The sequence below is a fragment of the Brachyhypopomus gauderio genome, chromosome 14 (genome assembly GCF_052324685.1).
Source record: "Brachyhypopomus gauderio isolate BG-103 chromosome 14, BGAUD_0.2, whole genome shotgun sequence".
In the NCBI taxonomy this organism is placed as follows: domain Eukaryota; kingdom Metazoa; phylum Chordata; class Actinopteri; order Gymnotiformes; family Hypopomidae; genus Brachyhypopomus; species Brachyhypopomus gauderio.
The window spans coordinates 1,706,070-1,731,436 of NC_135224.1; the positions used below are offsets into that span (position 1 = coordinate 1,706,070).

General features: G+C 41.4%; 1 protein-coding gene across 1 annotated transcript; it reads right to left on the minus strand.

Moving 5' to 3' along the window:
- Nucleotides 1-243: 243 nt before the first annotated feature.
- Nucleotides 244-12,371, minus strand: LOC143474946 (E3 ubiquitin-protein ligase TRIM39-like). Its single transcript, XM_076972632.1, has 7 exons — nt 12,246-12,371; nt 10,587-11,167; nt 10,401-10,496; nt 10,061-10,294; nt 9,827-9,974; nt 1,943-1,969; nt 244-1,836 (listed from the first exon to the last, which is right to left on the minus strand). Exons 2-7 carry the CDS (start codon nt 11,163-11,165, stop codon nt 1,298-1,300), a joined length of 1,623 nt encoding a protein of 540 aa, XP_076828747.1. The 5' UTR covers nt 11,166-11,167; nt 12,246-12,371; the 3' UTR covers nt 244-1,297.
- Between the last annotated feature and the right edge of the window lie 12,996 nt (nt 12,372-25,367).

Consider the following 25,367-nt stretch of genomic DNA (forward strand, 5'->3'; position numbering starts at 1 on the left):
CGTGATTACGAGACAAGTCACAGGTGAGACTTATTAATCACATGACATAACCATAACCACGGATATCCACTGACGCAGACAAAGCACGTGGACAACGTATACACACGCCCAAAAGGGAGGGGCCGGGGTCCTCAAGGTGACACAAGGTGATTACTGACTCAAAGAAAGATTATGTCATGTATGCCAATTACAACAGTAGGTTTGAAAAGACTGCCGAATCATAACTGAAATAAACACACACAATTTCAAGGAAAAGACTTTAATTATCATGGAGCCGAATATTCCAAATATACCCAAATGATAATAAATGCCAAAACATGTCCAAGTATTCTTCTTACTTATTGAAAACTGATACAATAAAAGGCAAAGTTTCCATGAACTACATGAACTGAAACAACACCAATTAGGAACATATATATGCAGTTCTAAAAAAAGACAATTTACCCAACAATAACTCACTCTCCACTCAGATAAGTATTTATGACATTATTTGGTCAACACTAAGACACTCAGGCAGAGTTCCTAACAAAGTTTTCTTTACCAAAGTCCCCATCCTGCTAATGCCATTTCTAAAAAAAGATTCTCAATTTCCCAAAACCCAGTGAGCTGCTTTCCTGCCCACAGCCTGTGTCGCCCATGGTAGCCAGCACATAATGTAACAAAGTGTGCTGACCACTTTTTTGACCGCTGCAAGCTGGCAATTCAACTTTATTAAAATGTTTTTAGATTAAAAAAAACATCTAAAGATTGTCGTCACTCAAAAAAGATTGACAAGATTGACAATCTAAAGATTGTCATCACCTGTATCTGGTGGCTCCCTTTAACAGCATGGCACACCCCTTCACCCCCCATGTATGTGCTCTTGGTACAGTCTGTTGTGTGTGCGTGTCTGTTGTTATTGGTGTCGTTGTGTTGCCACACCCCCTTCTTAGCTTACCCTGCGTTGGCCTGTGTCACTTGTCTCTTGTTATACCATGTTTCCCATGTTTTGTTTAACGTGACTGTATTTAAATCATCACGTTGTCAGTGTTTCTCGTTGTCTCTGTAGTTGTATTGTATGTGTGCGTCCACAATTTACTCCGACTGGGGGCCAGAGTTGGGCCAGACTGGGATGATCATTTTATGGTGTAAAATTTTTGTTGTGCCATAACAAATGTTAATTAGAAAAAAATTATTTGTATTCTGCTTTATCTTTGCTTTTGAGCAACACATTCCAACACAATCATTTCAAATACTACAAAGTACTGTTAAAATTATTATATGGATAAAACTGGACATCATGGTTAAAATCTCTCTGCTAAGGTTCCACAGTGATGATGCACAGTGGGGCTGAGGTTTTACCTACACTGGCACAGGGGCTCAGGTACGGGTAGAGTCTCCCAGTGAAAGACTGACCAGTGAAAGAGTAGATATGAGCCCGGGCCTCAACATCATAGAAAGAGACCAGACCCTCCTCATAATCCACAAACACTCCAACCTTACTGGGAGTCTGTTTCAAGGAGAGGGACTCGGAGGGAGAGTCCAGAGCTTCATATTCATTGTTCTTCTTCTTACAAATACTCCAGTATCCCTCCTCAGGGCTGCAAATAATCATTCCCTTTCTAGGACTGGTTTCTCCAGCCAGGCCCAAGGCCCACTTAACTTTCCCTTTGACCTGCACCTCATAGTAAAATCTCCCTGAGGAGAAACCCTCCTTTCCCAACACACAGGGACTACATTCAAATCTCGCTGGGTTGTCAGGGAGATTCTGTTGTGTGTCTCCATATCTCACTTGTTTCCCATCAGCAGACAGAATGAGATCAGGATGAGCTGTATCAGGGTCCAGAGTCACATCCACTGGGAGAAAGAGACACAGTTTAAGCCCATTTGAACAGTTTACAGTGTGTAAGAGTGAAGACACGCTGTATATATTTAGTCATGTGATCAGTGAGAGTCCACACACCTGCACACTGTTGAATTCTCTTCAGCTCTGTTAGGAAAATAACATTATTTGCTGTTACATTTTATTACATAGAATTCCAGATATGAATAAACTACAATGAACCACTGTTAGATTACAGATCATGCCTCATTGTATTATTATCCATTTATTATTTTATTTATTATAATATTATCCATTATTATTTCTGTGATTAGCAAAGTTTTTCCTTTGCTGTGTGTCATCAAAACACTGGATTTAATGAAAGATTACTTAAAGATATACTGTATGTTGAAGCCAGATTTTGGCTCTGAGATGGAAAATATTGTTGAATTCTAGTGAAAAACATTGCTGAATGACAAAGTCTAAAACATACTGGATACTGATGATTTCTGCTGAACTGTAACTCATTTGGCATATAGATCACCTGCACTGCATGTTGCTTTCCCTCCTGAAGCCTAACACCACCCAGAACATTCCTACAACACCACCCAGAACATTCCTCCAACACAACACAGAACATTCTTCCAACACCACCCAGAACATTTCTCGAACACCACCCAGAACATTCCAACACCATCCAGAACATTCCTACACCACCACCCAGAACATTCCTACACCACCACCCAGAACATTCCTCCAACACCACCCAGAACATTCCTCCAACACCACCCAGAACATTCCAGCACCACCCAGAACATTCCTCCAACACCATCCAGAACATTCCTACACCACCACCCAGAACATTCCTCCAACACCACCCAGAACATTCCTACACCACCACCCAGTACATTCCTCCAACACCATCCAGAACATTCCTACACCACCACCCAGAACATTCCTCCAACACCACCCAGAACATTCCTACACCACCACCCAGAACATTCCTCCAACACCACCCAGAACATTCCTCCAACACCACCCCATCTGGCCGTCTAACCCTGCCAGCACCTGAATACAAGGCAATGTACAAATACAGGATAGTGTATACAGTACTTCAAAAAATTGAATTAGCTTAGCAAATTTCAAAATTGCTGAAGAGAACTCTGTTTAAACGCAGATTTATTGTTTAACCCCCATTATTGTTATCACTGTTGCATTATATTATACAGAATTGTTATCATCTGATCTGTACATAAAAACAAAGTTGTCCTCCAAAGATGCAGGGGTGGAGGTGGGCTAAAAAAAATGCAGAACTGCTAGAAAATGCTACGCTAGCATTTGCTAGCAAATTGGGAATCCCAAATTGGTCTGGAACCAACACAATCAGCTATGTATAGGTAGAGCACAGTGACAACATGTGAGAGGAAGTAGTGACCAAATTGCAAATACAGTGTTTAATTGACCAGAAATTGTTGTATCCGGTCCACTACAGGTTGCATCCTGTATCTAGTCCACTATCAGGCCCATGTCCTGCTTGGCCTCCCTTTCACAGGGTCGGTACTGGGTACCAAATCCTGATGGACCATGATGGTCTGTCATCCTGTTCAGATCAGAATACGTCTGTAATACGGTAGGAATCAGAAGTCGAAACCACAGCGGGGTTTGTAGAGACAGGAGGGAACCCAAGTGCCGGCTTGAACAAAATGAACAAAATAATAAAACTTGCAGACATGCGAGACTGACAGGAGAAACACAATGGCAGACGGTGGGAAGAAAACAAACAGAAAAAACGTGGAAAACTCAACGTGGAAAACAAAACTCAACCATGGAAACAGACGGAGAAAATACCAAATGTAAACACAAAAAACCAATAAACAACAAAAAACACCAGGGGAAGTAACTGGCTGGCTGGCAAATGCAAGTACCCGTCGCTGCAGAATCAAAAGTTCAGGGGGTGGAGCTGGATCTAGATAAAAAATCCTTCCCAAAACAAAACCAAACTGTCCATCCATCCATCCATTATCTGAACCGCTTAATCCCGCTAGTCGGGGTCACGGGGGGGCTGGAGCCAATCTCAGCATCTCCGGGCGAAGGCAGGGTACACCATGGGCAGGTCGCCAGTCCACCGCATGGCCAACACACACGCACGCACTCACACCTACGGGCAATTTAGAGTGATTAATCAACCTAACACGCATGTCTTTGGACTGTGGAAGGAAACCGGAGTACCCGGAGGAAACCCACGCAGGCACAGGGAGAACATGCAAACTCCACACAGAGCAGCCCAGACCGAGAATCGAACCCAGACCGCCTTGCTGTGAGGCGACAGTGCTAACCACCACACCACCATGCCGCCCAAACTGTATAGGAAAATAATAGCAGGAGGAAAACTTCAGGGAGGCCAGGAAGCGGGGCAGGATGTAAGTACTCGAATAAGCAAAGATACAGAGAGAGAGGGAGAATGGTGGTGAGACACTTGTAGGTACCATGCTAAACCAGCAGGTGGCAGTACCACTGGCAACACACTGAACAAGCTTGCTTGGATGGAAGAAAAGGTGTGTCTAAAATACGTGGTATACAGGTGTTTAAAAAATACCGCATATAATAATTAGTAAAAGTTTTTAACTAATATTCAAACCTCACATCCAATTATTACTACCTATATGACCGATCTGAAAATTGGATTAATCAATATTCGATCATTCAACTCTAAAGCATTTTTTGTGAATGAACATATAACCGACCAGAAAATTTATATTCTATGTCTAACAGAAACGTGGATTCAACCTGGTGATTATTTAACACTAAATGAAGCCACTCTTGTGGGATATAGCTATATACATAGACCTAGATTGTCAGGCAGAGGTGGAGGAATATGTATAATCTATCGAAATTGTTTAGAAATTCATCAGAAATACTTAGATATCTAATTCATTTGAGATGCTGTCCATTAATGTAATTAGTCCATCTGAAAATAAAAGCGCATTTTCCCTGACAAATGTATACAGACCACCAGGGCCTTACTCAGACTTCTTAAATGATTTTACCAATTTTCCAGCAAATTTAGCAGTATGTAGTGACAAAATAATAATGGTAGACTTTAACATACATAATGCGGAGGATCCACTGACAAGGGCTTTTACTTCTATATTGAACTCTGTCTGCATATTACAAAAGGTAGTAGGACCTACACATTATCGAAATCATACCCTAGATTTAATCCTAACGCTGGGTATCGACGTTGATAATATAAGTATACTCCCGCAAACCACAGCAATCTTTGATCACTATTTAGTCCAATTCGAGCTTCATCTTAACATAAATACCCGCTCGTCTCCTCGGCAGTGTATAAAGTGCTTGATAAATTCATCAACAGCAACACAGTTTATTGACACCCTCCCTGACTTAAATGCTTTAGCCCACTTGCTATCCGATCCAGAGGAGTTAGATCAGACCTGGGCAAACTACAGCCCGCGGGCCACATCCGGCCCATTGTGCGTCCCTGTCCGGCCCGCGAGAGGCCAATCATAAATGAAACAAATATCTATGTCGTGCGTGCAATACAACTGTGATGCTTTTATTTTGAAATCGCTACGTTTGTGTTAATTCCGTATGGACGTACATGCGCTTGTGTGAGCTGTGCGAGAAACAGTAGGGTTAGGTAGGTGATCAGCGACAAGTTAACTTTCGCGAATGAATGTAGCGCGTGAACCTCCGCGAATGGCGGAACATTTACGTGACGAATTTTAATGTTGCATTGTGTTTCAGGTTTGAAATGTGCTGGAATTTAGGCTAAAGTACTTGAAAATGCTTGAAATTGTGACTGTATTTCGATTCACAAGAAATAGCTGACTGAACAGGGGGGTAATTCCAGAAAGCGGATTCAGTGAAGAAACTGTGTAAGTAAACTCAGAGTTAACGAAAACTCAGGGTTTTCCGTTCCAGAAACCGAGTTTAGAGAGAACCAGAGTCAGCTGGGAATTATTGAAATGGACCTTCAAAGTGCCGTAGAAGTGATTTAAAGGTAGGTTTAAGCCTGGTTTATACTTGACGCGGCGCAAGGGTCCGCGCGGCGAAAATGACGTAATCGCGGTGACTCCGCCCATGTGCGAGGGCCTCGCGCGCTGTCGATGAACAAAGTCATGTTTGCAGGGTTTATACATCTTTACAAGGTGGAATTAAAGCACGTGTATGTCACTTTCAAGGTCCATTTCAATATTTCCCAGCACGTTAAACTTAATTAAGTTAAATATTTATACATATACTCGAAATAATTCGCTTTTAATCACATTATTTAATGGTGGTTTATTTTCAAAACGCCCAATCTTAACGTCTTCGCTTTCTCTCATGTCTCGTCCTGGAATTACAAGAGGCTCGTATTTGTTAACGTAATACAAGAAAACTGTTCAGTCAGACAGATATTTGTTGTAAAATGAAGTAGTTACAATTTCTAGCATTTTCAAGTATTTAGCCTAAATTCTAGCACTTTTCAAATCTGAAACAAAAAGCAACATTAAAATTGGTCAGGTAAATGTTCCTTCCCCTGTTTTTGAGGGGTGTTTCTTTACACTAACACATATCGTTTCAGACAACACTGCACAGAATGTGATGCGGCAAGTATAAATGCCTCCGCCATTCGTGGAAGTTCGCGCGAGGTGGGCGGAGCCACCGCGATGATGTCATTTTCGTTTGTGTGGCCCTCTGACACAATTCAGGTTTCTCATGTGGCCCCTTGTAAAAATTAATTGCCCACCCCTGAGTTAGATAGTCTAACCAACTGCATAGGAATCACATTTTTGAAAAGTTCCAATCTGGATTTAGGCCCCATCACAGTACTGAATCAGCATTAGTCAAAGTAACAAATGATCTCCTTGCCTCAGATCAAGGCTATGTATCTCTGTTAGTGCTTCGTGATCTTAGTGCAGCTTTCGACAGAATTGATCATAGGTTCTTGCTAAAGCGGTTAGAACGCTGGGTTGGAGTCTCAGGCATAGCCCTTTCATGGTTTTACTCTTACTTAACTAATTGCTATCAGTTTGTAGAGCTCGATAATATTCCATCCAAATGTACAAAAGTAAAATATGGGGTCCCACAAGGCTCCATTTTAGGACCACTATTATTTACATTATATATGCTACCATTGGGCACAGTTTAGGAAAAATTGAGGCCTGTGTAATAGATATTAAACGCTGGATTTCTCTAAACTTCCTCCAACTTAATGAGGACAAAACAGAAGTTCTCCTCCTGGGCCCTAAGGCCGCAAGACAGAAAATTCCAGATCTAATGCTTAATCTCGCAGACTACCTGTCACGGTACGGCGGCCCCCTACTGGTCGCCCCCGTCTACAGCAGCAGCTGGTCCTGTGGGTGTGGTGTTGTGTTCGTCCCTCAGGTGGGCAGAGCCCGCGATCCGTCTCACCTGAGGGTCGTTTGTTTGTCTATATATGTCTTGTCTTTGTACCAGTTGACTGCTGGTTATTATATCCTTAATTCGGATCAGTTCACAGGTTTTGGTTTGCGCACTTTACATATTAAACCATCCTATTTCCCTGAGACTTGGCGTGATCGCTTCCATTTATTTTCGCTCATCCTACCCGTCACACTACCCCATTACACCTGGCACAGTAGCCAAAAACCTAGGCGTCATATTCGACTCTGACCTATCATCAGAGGTGCGTAGAGTATTCAACAATTTTACTCAAGTAAAAGTACTGTTACTTGAACCAAATGTTACTCAAGTAAAAGTATGCATCCAAAAATTTACTTGAGTAAAAGTAAAAAAGTACTTTGATTAAAAGCTACTCAAGTAGTGAGTAAATGCATGAGTACTGTCTCGTGTCAATAAATTACATCATGGGAAATTGAATTACTGGAAACAATGACTTAATGATAACAAAAAGAATGTATTATAAATAAATATAATATATAAAAATGATTTATTATAAATAATATGTATTTTTGTTTGTTCCTAATTATTAGGCCTGTGTAACTTTAATGTGTTCCACAAAGGCACTGACTGATGAGACTGTCAGCCAATACGTGTAGCTACAAATTGAATCAATTTATAGCAAACTTAATCATCATATATTGCTAGTGTGTACACTCAGAGTGTGAACTGGTTTTTAGTATTGCACTGCGTTACATTTAATAATTACATCATACAAACGTTATGCCTCAGAGATATAACATTACACAAAATTATACATAAGGCAAACTTATCGCATCGTGTTTCCTCAAATTTGATGTTGAGTTCTTGTAGGCTGAAATGTTCACATGTTTGGCAGACACAAATGACTTAATGTTATATAAAGTGCATTATATAACTCCTTTTTACATGTTTGTATTATAAACATTGGCTGTATGTGAGGTCAGGGATGCTCGGTAGGTTTTCTCTGTCACCATATTTTATTGCTACGGTGAAGAAAGTTTGCGTATGTGATCACGTGACTGACCGGCATCATTTGATTGGTCACTCATACTCAGGTGACGAGGCGTTGGTCAGTCTTCTCACTGAAAAGACAAATTATTTACAAAACGAAAGTAACGGTAGCGCGCACCGCAAATACGATTGTGACGGAGTAAAAGTCGCGTTTTTTCTCAGCACATATTTGCCCAAGTAAAAGTAGAAGTCTTTCATATTAAAACTACTCTTACAAGTACATTTTTGTCCAAAAAGCTACTTGAGTAAATGTAACGGAGTAAATGTAACGCGTTCCTATCCACCTCTGCCTATCATTTGATAAATACATAGATAATACTAGGATAGCTTTTCTACATCTCTGCAACATTGCCAAGTTATGAAATGCATTATCACAGGATGATGCAGAAAAATTGGGGCACGCCTTTGTTAACTCCAGATTAGACTACTGTAACTCACTGCTGTCAGGATGCTCAAATAGGAATATAAATAAACTTCAAATAGTTCAAAATGCCACAGCCAGAGTTCTGACCAGAACTAGAAAATTTCAGCATATTAGACCAGTCCTATCAGCCCTGCATTGGCTCCCAGATTTTAAAATTCTATTATTAACATATAAAGTACTGCACGGGCTTGCTCCTGAATACCTCCAGGAACTTATTTCTTACTATGAACCCCCACGTCCACTAAGATCACAGGGTGCTAGCCTTTTATTAGTTCCAACAATTAATAAGGTAACAGCAGGGGGAAGAGCCTTTTCTTATAAGGCCCCCCAGCTTTGGAACAACCTTCCAAAATGCGTCTGGGACTCTGACAGTCACAATCTTTAAGTCTAGGTTAAAAACCCACTTATTTAGTTTAGCGTTTGATAATTAATATCCCCCTTAGATAAAGGTACAGATCCAGGGGTTCATAGACGAAGGGTTTTATGGTAGACTGGGGCGCTGGTGCTGTCGTCCTGTCACTGCTCGTGGTCACTCAAGTTTGTTGACAGTGCAGTGGATGGATGCCAATGTCTCAGAATGCCCCCAAGCCTGTGTTACCTTCTGGTCCTGCCTTTTTTAGTTAGGCTGTAATAATTTAACTTAATGCCGGAGTTGCTGCCACACTCCAGAAATGTTTATAATCTCATCTGTCCTGTATAATGTCCTTATACAGAGCTAATTTTCCCTGTTTTATTTTCTCCACATGGCTGCCCGCCTACTCGAGGAACACTGAGATGAGGAGAGACAAGCGATCTATCCTGGGCCGGCCACCTCCTGCCTAACCAGATATGCCTACACCAAGATGGACATTATTACATCTTTTCCTTTTCCTTTTATTCTTTCTGTCTATATTGTTGTTGTTGTCATGGTGACCAGCGTCTGCCAGAGGAGGATGGGTTCCCCCCTGAGTCTTGGTTCCTCTCAAGGTTTCTTCCTCATACCCTTAGGGAGTTTTTCCTTGCCACTGTCACCCTTGGCTTGCTCACTGGGGGCTAGGACTCTGACCCTTGTAAAGCTGCTTTGTGACAACAACTGTTGTAAAAAGCACTATATAAATAAAATTTGATTGATTAATTGATATCGTAGCAAACCGACAAGATCTAACTCATCAGTAAATAGTTACCAATCTTAGCAAGTTCCTCCATTTCCATATTAAGTGATTCCTGAAGCTGTGTCAGGGCTCTCTTGAGAGTCTCCACACTCAGATGAGTGTTAATGGTGATGTTGGTCCAGTCCCTGGTGTGTGGAGGGCTACTCCGGGACGGGTACATCTACAAAAGAGAGGAGAACTCCCTCAGCATGGGGAGGGCTGTCTGTGATGTGCTGCACTGTTATTGAGAACCAGAGGGACTCTGACCTGTAGGAGGTGGATGTGGTCCTCAGTGTGGGAGAGATGGTCCAGCTCAGTGTCTCTCCTCTTTAGTTCAGTGATCTCCTGCTCCAGGTCTTTAATGAACTCTTCTGCCTGCCTCTCTGCTGCTTTCTGCTTCTCCTCCAGCACCTGAAGCAGCTCAGCCCGACTTCTCTCAATGCAGCGCAGCAGAGAACTGAAGACCTCCATGCTGTCTGCTTTCTCCTTCTCTGTGTTTTTCTAACAGGAGATAAACATCATGAATTTTATTTTATGTTTAGGGTGCCTGGATTACTAATACTCCAGATGAACAGTAGGCCACTGCTGTGATGAAGTTCACACTCACTTTACTGTCTTCCACAGACTCTCTGATTTCCTCAATCTTCTTCAGTCGGTTCTGGATCATCTGCTGAACTTCCATATTTGTCATTCTCAGTTTAATCTATGGCAAATGGACAAAGCACAATAAAACAAACTCATTCAAATCATAATTCATTAATTTCACAGTCAAATAATTCTACATCTCTGTCACCTTCCTCTGTTCACTCTCAGTTTCTATGGGAACAGTGGTGTGAGTTCTGTGGTCTCCCTCAGTGCAGAACTGACACACACACGTCTGGTCATCTCTACAGAATAGCTCCAGAGGTTTCTCATGTTTCTGGCAGATGTAGTTCGCCAGGTTCTCCACAGGGTTCATCAGATGGTGGCTCTTAAAAGAAGAAACTCTGTGATGAGGTTCCAGGTGAGTCTCACAGTAAGAGGCCTTACAGATCAGACAAGACTTTATAGCCACACCTCTCAACCCACAGCAGATGTCACACAGAACCTCAGATATGACAGTCGTTGGGCTGCTAGTGGGTTCAATCTGAACTGACTTCTTGAACTGAGCAGCCAGTGCAGAGATGAAAGTGTTCACACGCAGCTCAGGCCTTTGATGGAATTTCTCTTTACAAACTGGACACTGGCAGAGTGAACTATTGTCCCAGCACGTTCTGAGACAGACCATGCAGAAGTTGTGTCCACATGGAGTAGAGACTGGATCAGTGAACACATCCAGACAGATGGAGCACTGGAGTTGATCTTCAAACAGGACACTGCTGGAGGAAGCCATGCCTGACAGAGACACACACACACACACACAGACACCCACACAATCATGCGTACACGAATACACGAACACACACACACACACACACACACACACACACACACACACACACACACACACACACACCACATGGAAAAATAAAAACTATCAGGCATTTTTCACTGTATTTCTTAATCAACCTCATGATTTATATCTGAACTTCTTTAAGACGGTTTCTAATGTCCAAGAGTCACTACCAGATTTGTGGCCCTCAGTTAACTTACATCTCGCACGTAGCACATTTTTCATTTCCACCATTTCGATACTCAAATAGCGGCCCGCGGGCTATCTATTTCTGGCCCGCAAGCTGTTTTGAAAAGTGTTTTTTTTTTAGGAATCTTTTTTTTCAATCGCGCTATCCGCTCTTATTTTGAAATCGCGCACCGCGATCTCAAGACGATGCCGGGGATTGCCTTTATTATTATTTTTTTTAATTTAACCCTTGTTTAACCAGGAAAAAGTCCCATTGAGCCACAATGGCTCTTCTTCCAGGGATTCCTGGCCAAGAGTGGCAGGCAGCAAGTTAAACATTTAAAATAAAAATACAAAGACACAGGACAGAACTGCAAGAGAACTGAAGACAAAAATCAAACTACAAAATCAAATAAAGAAATAAAATATGAATTTTTATGGCAACAATATATGATTTTTATATAAAATTTTATGGCAAAAATATGAATTTTCTATGGCAACAACAAACAGGTAGCAGACGCCCAAATGCGTTCACAACCCCCCCCCCCCCCCCCCCCCCCCCCCCCCCGTCGACACCGTCGACAGTTTACGTTCGCATTTTAGGAATGAGAGAAAACAAGTGCTACATGTTTTGGGCAGAACTGAACAAATTTAGTTAACTGATCAGTCTCATTTTTCACCCATTCAGTGAGTGGTCACATGGTCAGTGTAATGAACTAATGAACACAGATCTAACAAATGACTGACGGCATATAAAGTTTCACAAAAACCAATGGCATAACATAAACCACGGTAATTGAACAAAAGTAGTCAACCGTAGCAGTGAAATAGACAAACACTCAGACACATTACCAGATCCTTTCTCTTTTCTGCTGTCTTCACTACTACTATCTTGCTAGACCTCCAGTTCAGCTGCAGTGGTCTTAGCTCCTTTGAGATATCCTGGATATGGTTGGAGTTCGAACTGTTGGTTCATTGAATACCTTATACATCACTTTCGTTTTACCTCAGTGACATCACAACATTGCTTTGTCCAAAAAATTCTTTGCACTTGCTAGTTTTGGCCACTAAGTGGTAGACATTTGCCAACAGTTAATAGACCTGTTTTACTGCATTATAAAACACACGTTTACATTTCAAATATGCAAACTCACCGTGTGTATGACGTCAGTTCATCTGCTTATTTTAGGTTCCAAACCTGAGGGGTATTCCAGAAAGAGGGTTAAGTGACGAAACCGGGTAAGTAAACTCAGAGTTAACCGAGCTTAGAGAGAACCTGAGTCAGTTACTATAGCAATTTATGCTCTGAAGCTAACCTGCTCGCTGGCAGGTTAACTTGAACCTAAACCCGAGTCACAAACATGTCATCATGACGTGTCCTTTCCTCCATGATCATGTGGATCTTTATCGGGAACGCCTTATAAAACCCCGAATAGACATAGCCTACTATTTTTTATGAACATTATCATTTTTCAGCACAATCCATTACTTACGTTATTAAAATTATTAAACCAGAACCACCAGCATTTTCATACCACTGCTTTGACTACCAGGCCTGCCGCAGGACAGTGCTGTGCACATTTGCATCCCATTAGGCCAACCTTTGTTATGTACATGCAGCCACTTCTAGGTAGATGGAGAGGGGGGGGGGGGTGATGGTGTGAACTATGTTGGTCCATTCACTCAGAGGGAGAAGAAAATACCCTTGCCTCTCCTTGGGGGACGGGGTGGCGAGATCCAGGGCCCGGTGCCTGGTGCCCTGCCCGTAGGGGGGGTGACCTGCACCGCTGCGGGCGCTTCGCTGGGTGGGGTGCGTAGGTCTGCCTTGCGTTGGGGTATCGGGTCTGGGCCCTGGGGCTCTGGAGTGCATGGGTGGTGGGGGTGGAGCGGTGGCTGTTGGGGGGTATCTGGGGTGGGCTTGGGGTGCTTGGTTTCAGACTCAGACCAGCTTATCTTCTGTCCTGTAGATGTCTGTTGTTCTTTGATTGTTGTACTATTGGAATGGTTTAGTATTTGAGGGAGATTGTATGTGGGTGTATATATGTGTGTAGATGTATATATGTGTGTAGATGTATATATGTGTGGGTACATGTATGAGTGTGTTGCACATATGGGATGAAGGTGTGTGGGTGTATATGTGTGTGAGGGTGAATATATGGGAGGAATGTGTGTGGGTGTATATGTGTGTGAGGGTGTATACATGTGTGTGTGTGTGGGTGTATATGTGTGTGGGTGAATATGGATGTCCAATGTTGTATGAATGGTATGGCTGAACAGGCTACTCTCTGCAGTGGGGGTGGTGGGGGTCTGAGCTTGGATGTGGTGGTGGTGTGTGGCCCCCGGGTCGACCAGTGGCCCGGGGCTTTGTCCACGTTTGTCCCAGCACCTGTCCCCTCAATTTGAACTGTACCATAGTAACACGCACTACCATACATTCATATACACCAGGGGTACTCAGTTAAAACTCACTGAGGTCCAGAGCTAAAATTTCCTCCTAGTATAACGTCCGAACAAAAGTCCAACTTTGTCTTGTTCACCCGTATGTTTACATTTTTACTGTTAACAAATGGCACTTAGGTATACAACCAGCTATTTTACAATATTTAAAATTGTCCCAGGCAAATAATTTTAAAACCTTTATTTCAGAAAATAGAAACCTCAAAATCAAATACATTTTAAAAGTGCAAACAGAGCCTCTTTTTTCTCTTAAAATGAAGAAGTCCAAGCCTAGAGAATTGAATGTTTACAGTTCAAGTAAAAAGTTAACAGAGACAACCTGCTTCAGATCTATGTGCCTTATTCTCAGCATTTCTTTTATTGCGGCATATATGTCCTTTCCTCTTGTATGTGTTTCCAGTGGTGTTAGACCCAGCAGATCCTCACAGAGCTCCTTCCTATCTTTGTGATAAAGTCTCACACACACTAAAAGCTGGGCATTATCAGTAACATCTGTAGACTCATCGATGGCCAGATATGCATTGTGCACTCTGAATAGCTGCATCAATCTGAGCCAGTACATCACCTGCTAATATGTCTGATTTTCTGGTTGCTGTTGAAGCTGATATAGGGATTTGTTTTATTTTTTCACATATATCGTCTTTTTGTTTTCCATCAAATAATGTCTCAGCAACAGCATTTAAGCACTCCTTCACGACTGTCCCGTTATTAAATGTTTTTTTAATGTTGCCCCAAAATCCATGATACCTTCAGTGAACGTTTGTTTGCACGTTGCTGGGCTGTAAAAGTATGTGTGATGAGTCGGGTAGATCCGTCATACTGGGCTTGCAGGTCGGTTAATTTGCGTGCTCTCTGCTCGGACTTCAGCGGATAACTTTGCTCAGAGGAGCTGTGCTTCGTTTCGTAGTGGCGTTTCATGTTGCCACTTTTAATTAATGCAGTGGTTCCCAAACTTTTTCTGCCGTGCCCCCCTTTAGTAGATGAGAATATTTTTGCGCCCCCCCTACACACGCCCCCCCCATATTGACACACGACACATGTTTTACTTTCAAGCTCCACTTCCATTTATTTATACATTCATATAAAACTGCAACTACTTATAGAAAAAAACAAAAATAAAGTGATTGTACTTAAGTCATTGTTAAACATATTTGCAACTAATTGCTTCCCTGCACAAAAAAATAATTATAAAACAGCTTCCTGGAGAAAAAGCCTAAAACCTGAACATTTGCTCAGCAAAAATGACACATTTATTCCTCTTCAATGACTGGTATGAGCTTGCTTTGTGCTGCAGATCTTCTGAAAACGGGGTTGCAGCTGTGAGACTGCCACTCTATGGAGCTATTATAGTGTCACCAGAACCTGAACCTGAAATCATTATTACTTGAAAAAACAGTCTGTAAAATCCTCGCAGGTATGCAAAAATTCGAGTTAAAATTCAGGTTCAGGTCGAAATTCAGGTTCGGGTCGCAATTCAGGTTCGGGTCGCAATTCAGGTTCGGGTCAAAATTCAGGTTCGGGTCGTAATTCAGGTTCGGGTCGAAATTCAGGTTCGGGTTGTAATTCAGGTTCAGGTCGAAATTCAGGTTCGGGTTGAAATTCAGGTTCAGGTTGAAATGCGGTTCATCCGGGATACGTAGGATGAGCAAACAAACTCAGAGCTAATCGAACTGCATCTGGCCAATCACAAAACATATCAGAGGTCATTAAGAGGCGCGTCTTTCTGCTAAATTTCCTGTAAGAGTGCGGTCCCTGTTTGGCGTGTAAGTAGCATGTAAGCAGCACGAAAGGGACCACTGTGCCACCCAGAAATGGCACCTTGTGGCAGCTGCCACATAATCGTGGCACTTAGTGTGACCAGTGCTGCGTGGCTGTGGTCTCCGTTGTCCAGAAACGCCGCCTGCCTCTGCTGACAGACATCTAAAGACTCTTGGGTGACTCTGCGTATCGGCCACTCGCTTAAAATCATCCCGACGAGCTCCGAATCGCCATTTGTTGAAATGAAGATGGTTCATAACTTTTGTTTAAAAATTATGTTGAGTGAAATACTAGCCGACATCCAGCTAGACAGCTCTATATTACTAGTTCAGAATACTGTTTAGCGATAACGTCGAATTAAGATTATAGGAGGGTACGTGAATCTACAGTGGTAGACCGTTAACGACAGCACTAAATTTAAAGGGTTTATTATTATAGATGTATGGTTATCAGTGAATGTTCCTACACGCCATCAGCGTCATTTAAACCTCTGCGAGCGAATGGCATCGCATTTAGTATTTGTGCAATTTGTAGTATATTTCGCTTTGTATTGGTTTATATTGTTAGTCTAGATTACGTCTGTTACGACCCCACGATGTCATGGGTCTAGGTTTGGGGTGTGGGGTAGTAGCATGTGCGTAGTGGACAAGATGAAATTAAAGAAGAACGCGAAAACCAGACGGATACGTAAGAAAACGCTTTACTGCAGAGTGGTAATGGGTAGAAGAGCCTTTTCTACGCAGCAAAACACTGAACAGACACGTACGTACAAAAATACACGATTGACCATAAACCAACCAAGGAAAGGAGCAGTAGACGGCACCAAAGAAAAGAAACAAACAAAATATACTACACTAAGTTAACAAAGCAAGACTCACACCTTACTAACATAAATAAAGAAAATATATCTACGACGATAATCTCAAACAAATATACATACACGGTGCCCGCCTCTATACTGGTGTTTCTTATAAAATATCCCTGCATGGGTGTCTATATAATTGTGCACATGCTACTACGTTCTTACTCCATGGTGGCGATTTTCACAACGCTATTCATGACAAAAGCTATCGCACAAACCCTCACCTCTCACATGAGAATCATGAGCTACAGTTTCTCAAAAGTCACACACAACCGTAAAGGCAATAAATGCTCGCGTCGCCTCCCGGCAACTTCCAGCAACTCCGTCGTGCAGATTATGAAGCCGAATATCCTCCCCCTCATCCAAATCACGATCTTCGATTGGCCGACATAATCCACCCGTACCGAGGCAATCCACCTGTTAAACCAAAATTAACCGAAAGAGAAAACAACCTCCCCAAAATCCACAGTTCACGTAACACCGCAGCATCAGCCATCAACCACCGAGCGGCTACTGCCACTCATTGTCTACCACTAATCTAAATTCGACATTATCGTTAAAGAGTATGTGTTCTGTATGAGAGTATGTGGTGTGTGCATGGGCAGTGGCGTGCACAGACATTTTGGGGGGCAAGTGCTGGGGGGAAGGGGGGGGGCACTTTTTAGCGCACGTGGAACAATTCATTATAAAAAAATTACAAGCGCATGTTGAATGAAATTTGACTTTTATTAGTAACATTCTCTAAACGTGAGTTTTCAATGGAAAAAGTCACACCGCCAACTGATAAAATCCATATCCAATATTAACTATAGTCATTGTCCTTCAGTTAACTTCTGTTTACCCTCCACTGTCTGCAGGCATTGTTGCATATATTTTGCAATTAGTAAATCAATATAGGCTTACAATTAAGACAGTAAAAAGACCAAAAAGTACGAGAATGAGTTATAGGCTACTGACTGTTGTCATTACACGAATGCAGATGGACATTTTTCACAGGTAATGGGGAACTTCCCGTTTCTTCTTTCACAAACGAATGTGTTAATTTATGTTGCCTAACAAAACGTATACAACAGAAAACGTTCAGCTTAACACATAGATTTGCAAACTCTACCTTAATTATTTGTATGTGGTCGTCCTCACGTTATCTATCACTGATTTGGGCTAGTGCGACTAGTTTATCAGGTGACCATCGGCTAAAAATGCTTAGTAGTTTGGTGCTGTATGAGACATTTTACTGCACAACAAAATGATTTCACGTTGGGCTTAGAGGACAAACGGTACGATTTGACTTGATGTGTATGTGACCTGGCTGGTGGGGACGGGAGAAGAAGTCTATCTGTGAGCGTGTGTGCTGTGCTGAAGACGCTTCCTTCCACTCGCTGAACTGAACTGCTGCTGCAGCGCATCTGGTGTGACAAAGGAATAGAGAGGTCGGGTGTGTGCGAGGTGGTGGCGCATTTCAGGGCATTGTTTTTAATCGCTCAGGTTTTCAAAAGATCATTTCAAACCGACCTCAGTAAAATGATAATAATAAAAAACGAAGTTTCAAAAGGGCACTTTCGTTGATAAAGGGCAGAGTTGGGGTCTAATTGTGCACGCCACTGTGCATGGGTAAGTTTGAGTGTTTTCGTGTTTATCTGTACTCGTTCTCTGGTATGTTCGCTTTAGTCATCCGTGTAGCGGACCACTTGGATTAATCACACAAACAATGCTCGGAGCTTCGACTGGTGTATCTTTATTCTCTCCTCCTTTCGCCACCGACATTTGACACCGTGAAAACTACAAAATGTGGCAAAAAATAAAAAATAAACACAAATGCCCTAGCACCATACCTCATAGATAATGTGTAGAACAGGGTCCAAACTTTAAATGCGTCACTCCTAGCAAACTTGCACATGAACTCAACTTTATGTTATAAGCCGCAGCTCTTACTGAAAACAAAACAACAATCACGTCTCCCTTCGTTTTAAATTAAATAAATCACTCTTTTGGATTAATACAATTTTTCTTCCTACCTCCTTCTGCTTCCAAGGGCGCTAAGTTTGAACTTTGTTTTACATTTGACATACAACAACACAAAAAAAACGAAGCCAACTACAGTAAAATATCTTCCACAAGTGTCAACAAGGAATATAACAAGTAATTCGTTTGTTCTTGTGTTTTTTCAAACTCTGGAGCAACGTACATCGAACGCGCACAGAAGAACTCGCGCTGAAAGTCTCGTGCCGAAAGTTTAGTTCAGCGATAACAGGAGGTAGCAGAATAATCAAATATTCAATAATAAACAAATAAATAAATATAAGGCTGTCATTTACAATCCGTGTTGTGTCGCTGTAGTGGTTTGTGGTGTCGTCTAGTTTAGTCATGCTTCATCATGATCGTGCTGTCCGTGTGTCTTCTATTATATTAACGTAGTTAATTTAATGTTAAATGTGAAACCCCTTATATAAAATGCTCTTCTCATCAAGTGTCCTCCCACTGATAACACTTCACCCCCACGTCACAACATAAAACAGATTTATTACAGATTGTTCGTCAGTGAACGTTCATCACGCCATCAGCGTCATTTAAACCACTGCGAGCGAGTGGCATCGCATTTGTAGGATTCGTGGAAATGAAGATGGTTTATATTTTTTGTTTGTTAATTTATGTTGGGTGAACGATTCGGAGCTGACCGACAGCTCCAAACTACGAGTTCAGGATGCTGTTTAACGATTATGTCGGGAGCCGCTCGGCTGACAATCTAGACTAACAATATAAACCAATACAAAGCGAAATATACTACAAATTGCACAAATACTAAATGCGATGCCATTCGCTCGCAGAGGTTTAAATGACGCTGATGGCCATTCACTGATAACCATACATCTATAATAATAAACCCTTTAAATTTAGTGCTGTCGTTAACGGTCTACCACTGTAGATTCACGTACCCTCCTATAATCTTAATTCGACGTTACGCTAAACAGTATTCTGAACTAGTAATATAGAGCTGTCTAGCTGGATGTCGGCTAGTATTTCACTCAACATAATTTTTAAACAAAAGTTATGAACCATCTTCATTTCAACAAATGGTGATTCGGAGCTCGTCGGGATGATTTTAAGCGAGTGGCCGATACGCAGAGTCACCCAAGAGTCTTTAGATGTCTGTCAGCAGAGGCAGGCGGCGTTTCTGGACAACGGAGACCACAGTCACGCAGCACTGGTCACACTAAGTGCCACGATTATGTGGCAGCTGCCACAAGGTGCCATTTCTGGGTGGCACAGTGGTCCCTTTCGTGCTGCTTACATGCTACTTACACGCCAAACAGGGACCGCACTCTTACAGGAAATTTAGCAGAAAGACGCGCCTCTTAATGACCTCTGATATGTTTTGTGATTGGCCAGATGCAGTTCGATTAGCTCTGAGTTTGTTTGCTCATCCTACGTATCCCGGATGAACCGCATTTCAACCTGAACCTGAATTTCAACCCGAACCTGAATTTCGACCTGAACCTGAATTACAACCCGAACCTGAATTTCGACCCAAACCTGAATTACGACCCGAACCTGAATTTTGACCCGAACCTGAATTGCGACCCGAACCTGAATTGCGACCCGAACCTGAATTTCGACCTGAACCTGAATTTTAACTCGAATTTTTGCATACCTGCGAGGATTTTACAGACTGTTTTTTCAAGTAATAATGATTTCAGGTTCAGGTTCTGGTGACACTATAATAGCTCCATACCACTCTTAGTTCATTTTCAATGTCCAGCTTTGATCGATATTTTGTCTTGATTGAGGCCACTGCAGAAAAACCTCTCACATAAGTAGGATGTGGCAAAAGGAAGGGGTGTGGCCACAGCTCTGCCTCCTAGCAGTGGATAAAGCTTCTCCACGCCAATCCAAAATGCAGGTAGTGCCTTAGAGTTAAACTGTAACCTCATTGTTGAATCAGAGGTGACATCAATAAACTGTTCGTTTTCTGCAGTGCTGAAGTCAGCAGGTGGTGAAGCACTGAAGGGGTCCCTGATCCAGTCATATTGTTTAGAATCCTGCCCTGGGAAATAAGTCTGGAAATTCTTTTGTAGGGCAGAGATGTGAGCTGTCATGCATGGGATCATTGTGTTATGAAGCTTGTTGACCTCAATGAAAGATTTGAGGTTCGCAAATGAACTTGCTATCAAGTTTGATGATAACAAATTCCTCATGAAAGTTGCATCTATATTTCCTTCATTAACTCGCTGTCCCCACATCTCCAGTTTTCTTGTGAATGATGTGATTTTGTCAGCTAGATGTGGAAGATGTATGTTGGATTAGATTAGATTAGATTAGATTCAACTTTATTGTCATTATGCAGAGTACAAGTACAGAGCCAATGAAATGCAGTTAGCATCCAACCAGAAGTGCAAAGGGAAAACAGTGTTATATACATAAAGTGCAGAGTAAGCGCAGCATGGATGCTGTAGATACAATATATGTGGCAATATGTATATATATATATATATATGATGATGAAATAAATATAGTGTATACACAGTACAACATATAGTGTAATATAATATACAATATGCGGGGAGGGGGGGGGGGGGGGTTTAAAAGAGAATGTAAATGAGTGTAGGAGTATTTGCAGTATGCCCGGTAAATTAAATTAGTGCAAAAGAAAGTTCAGAGTGTAAAGTACATAGAGTGCAGGTGCAGTTAAGTCTCTATGAGGAATTCAGCAGTGTCACAGCTTCAGGGAAGAAGCTCTTTCTAAGTCTGCTGGTGCGTGTACGGAGGCTCCTATAGCGCCTAGGCAGGCAGAAAAAAGGCAGAAAAAAGCCGGGCTTTAACAGGTCGCGTTTTAATGTAGTTTACTGTGGCTATAACATCCGTCATAACATTGTTCAGCTCAGGACTCATCTGTTTAGATGCCAGCGCTTCTCTGTGTACCATACAGTGTGTCCACTGCACATTGGGGGAAACGCACTTGATGAGCGCTTGCAGTCCGCTTCGTTTCCCAGCCATTGCCTGAGCCTCGTCTATGCAGATCCCCACACAGTTCTCCCATTTCAGATCGGCATCTTTTACGTACGTGTCAATAATTTTAAACAATTCCTCTGCAGTGGCTCTGGTAGAAATTTGTTTACAGAAAAGCAGATCTTCCCTCAAATCATCGTCATCAGCGAATCTGATGAGTAAGCAGTCTTTATTACTGTCTGTCGCTTCGTCCATCTGCAGAGCAAAGCGGCGGCTTTCTTGAACCTTCTCAATAAGCTGCTCCTCTATGTCCTTCGACATATCAAAAATACGCCTCGCGATAGTATTGTTTGATAAAGGAATTGTGTTTAGCTGGCTAGCTGTTGCTTCATCAAACATAGTTGAAACCATATCAATAGCAGCAGGTAGTATTAACTCCTCGGCTATAGTGTGTGGCTTTTTGCACTGAGCAACTCTGTAAGCTACTTTATAGGAGGCGAGGTGAGTGCTGGTACAGATGCAACTTTAATAAAGCGACACTGTTGTGCACGACAGTTTGTAAGTTTTTTTCTAAAGAACTCAACTGGTTTGTCTTTGTGCTCGGGGTGATTTGTCTCCAAGTGCCGTTTTAATTTGTTCGGTTCAGAAGCCAATATTTTCAAGCACAGAACACACTGAGGTCTCTCTTCATCAACCACACCTGTACTACTGAAGCCGAGGGCGAGATATGCCTCATCATATTTTCTTTGCTTCCCTTTGGAAGTTGTAGCTTGAGAAAAGTCATCTGCTGCACGTTTACCTCTCACAAACCTGTCCATCTTTTGCTAGCAGAGCTTCAACATACGTAGCTGATTTGCCTTTCCGCGCCCCCCCTGCAATACCTCCGCGCCCCACCTAGGGGGCGAGCCCCCCAATTTGGGAACCACTGAATTAATGCAACCGTTTCTGAGCATATAAGACAAAAAGGTTTTGACCTGCCTGCAGGAAGAATGAACATTAACTTATCTGTCCACTCATCTTTAAAACAGCGGTTTTCGGCATCAACTTTTCTTATTTTGGAACAAGCCATAACCACCTCCGCTCTGCTCTGCTCTGCCGATAAATATATATTTAATTCACTGAACAAGACCTAATAAATGTTAAGTAATGATTAATAGATGTTAGTAATGCATTACTAAAACATTATTGGTTTTCACTTTACATCAGGTATATTTAATTCACTGAATAAGACCTAATAAATGTTTAGTAATGTTTAATACATGTTAGTAATGCATTACTAAAACATTATTGGTTTTCACTTTACATCAGGTATATTTAATTCACTGAACAAGACCTAATAAATGTTTAGTAATGTTTAATAGATATTAGTAATGCATTACTAAAACATTATTGGTTTTCACTTTACATCAGGTATATTTAATTCACTGAACAAGACCTAATAAATGTTTAGTAATGATTAATAGATGTTAATAATGCATTACTAAAACATTATTGGTTTTCACTTTACATCAGGTATATTTAATTCACTGAACAAGAGCTAATAAATGTTTAGTAATGTTTAATAGATGTTAGTAGTGCATTACTAAAACATTACTAAAACAATTTAAGAACAAAGACAACAAGTGCTATCTGCTGAGTTCATGCTCATTTAAGTACTCAACAAACAGTCAAGTCAAGTCAGCTTTATTTTTATAGCACATTTAAAAGACATCCAGTGTCGACCAAAGTGCTGAACAAGAATTAGAGTTGCATAAAGAGCAACATGTAAGCTTTAAATAGAAAATTTAAAACTAGGTTTTAAAGGAAATGTAAAATACACATAGAACATAAACATAGTAAATGTAAATGTAAATGTAAACATAGTAAAAACACATATGACAGAGATTCAAACGTAAAATGCTCAAAATTCAAAAGCCTGTGAAAATAAAAAGGTTTTCAAATTGCATTAAAAAATATCCACAGTAGCTGATTCCTTTATAAAATTTGAAAGTGTGTTCCATAATTTGGGAGCTGCAACAGAAAATGCCCGGTCACCTTTAAATTTTAGCCGAGAGCGTGGAATGTCTAAGCACCACTGGTTGGAGGAGCGTAGAGCACGAGGGGTTGAGCGAGTATGAATCAAATCAGAAATGTAGCTCGGAGCCAAGCCATGAAGGGCTTTGAAAACAAACAGTAAAACTTTGAATTCTATCCTGAATTTTACTGGGAGCCAATGCAGTGATACCAGCACAGGAGTGATGCTTTGTCTTTTTCTGGTACCAGTCAGGAGACGTGCAGCTGCATTTTGAACCAGTTGGAGGCGTGATAGGCTCGACTGACAGATACCCAGGTACAATGAGTTACAGTAATCAACACGCGATGAGATAAAAGCATGGATGACTGTTTCTAGGTCCTTGAATGATAAAATTGTTTTAAGCTTAGCTATGTTTCTAAGCTGATAAAAACTGCCTCTGACAACAGTGCTGATTTGCTTCTGGAAATTCAGATTAGTGTCGAAGATGAAGCCAAGGTTCCTGACAAGGTCTTGCACATTAGATCTTAAAGGCCCCAGGTCCCTGGCTATCACTCTAGCAGAATCGGGATTACCAATTATAATAATATCAGTTTTGTCTTTGTTTAGCCTCAGAAAGTTATTGGACATCCAGCACTCAACATCCCTCAAACAATCTAGCATGACACGTAAAGAACCACTGTCACCTAAATTAAGTGGAAGATATACCTGTGTGTCATCCGCATAGCAATGATATGAAATGTTATATTTTTCAAATATAGATCCAAGTGGGAGCATGTATAATGAGAAAAGGATAGGACCCAGAATAGATCCCTGAGGTACGCCATGGGCAACAGGTGCTGGAGACAAAAAGGATTGACCCAATCTGACTGAGAAAGATCTATTCTCCAAGTATGATGCGAACCATTTTAGGGCAACTCCATCAATGCCGACACCAAACTTCAGCCGATCTAACAAGATGCTATATGGTCAATGGTGTCGAAGGCTGCACTTAGGTCTAAAAGAAGTAAAACTGCACAGTTTCCAGAATCCACAGCTAAGAGCAGGTCATTTAGAACCTTGAGTAAAGCTGACTCTGTGCTATGATGAGCTCTAAAACCTGACTGAAACCTATCCAGAATGTTGTATTGATTAAGATAAGAGTAAAGCTGATGAAAAACAACTTTCTCTAAAACTTTTGACAAAAAAGGAAGGTTAGAAACAGGTGAGTCTTCTTTCTACGTTTGAAGATGGCAAGAGACACTGCAATCCGAGCAGCTATTGGAAGATCCTTCCACCATCTTGGAGACAGGACAGAGAATAGTCTTGAATTTTGTCTTCCGTGAAACTTTAAGCATGGAGTCTCATAAATCATAAAGCATAAATAAAGCATAATGCATTACTTCATGTTAGTCAACACCACTTACTCTGCACTTCATATAAACACAGCATTAACTAATGCACCTGTTACATGTTTAATTAACATTAGTTAATTATTGTTAATGTGTTACTTCATGTGTTGTTCATGTTAACTAATGCATTAGTTAACGTTAGTTAGTCAACACCACTTACTCTGCACTTCATATAAACACAGCATTAACTAATGCACCTGTTACATGTTTACTTAACGTTAGTTAATTATTGTTAATGTGTTAGTTCATGTGTTGTTCATGTTAACTAATGCATTAGTTAATGTTAGTAAGTAAAGGTTTAATGTAAAGTGTTACTGTCTTAGGTACACTTTCTGCTCTTCTTTTAGTAGCAGCAGTTGGTGAACCATTGCAGTGGTCATTTGAGCTGTGTTTTTTCTGCCCTTGTCTTTTCCCTTTTTACTTTCTCTCCTCCTCTTTTCTCTCCTAAATGTATGTAAAAATATCTTTACCTATTGGCAAAAACTACACAATATCTGTGGCAACCAAGGTGTGAAAGGAAAGGTGTGTAAGCGGCAACGACCCACACCTGA

Excerpts from the sequence above, each read along its gene's own strand:
- LOC143474946 (XM_076972632.1), bottom strand. The coding sequence starts at position 11,165 with ATGGCTTCCTCCAGCAGTGTCCTGTTTGAAGATCAACTCCAGTGCTCC. Across the intron at positions 10,497-10,586 it reads CTGAGAGTGAACAGAGGAAG|ATTAAACTGAGAATGACAAA; the intron begins GTGACAGAGATG and ends CATTTGCCATAG. Across the intron at positions 10,295-10,400 it reads AGTCTGTGGAAGACAGTAAA|AAAAACACAGAGAAGGAGAA; the intron begins GTGAGTGTGAAC and ends ATCTCCTGTTAG.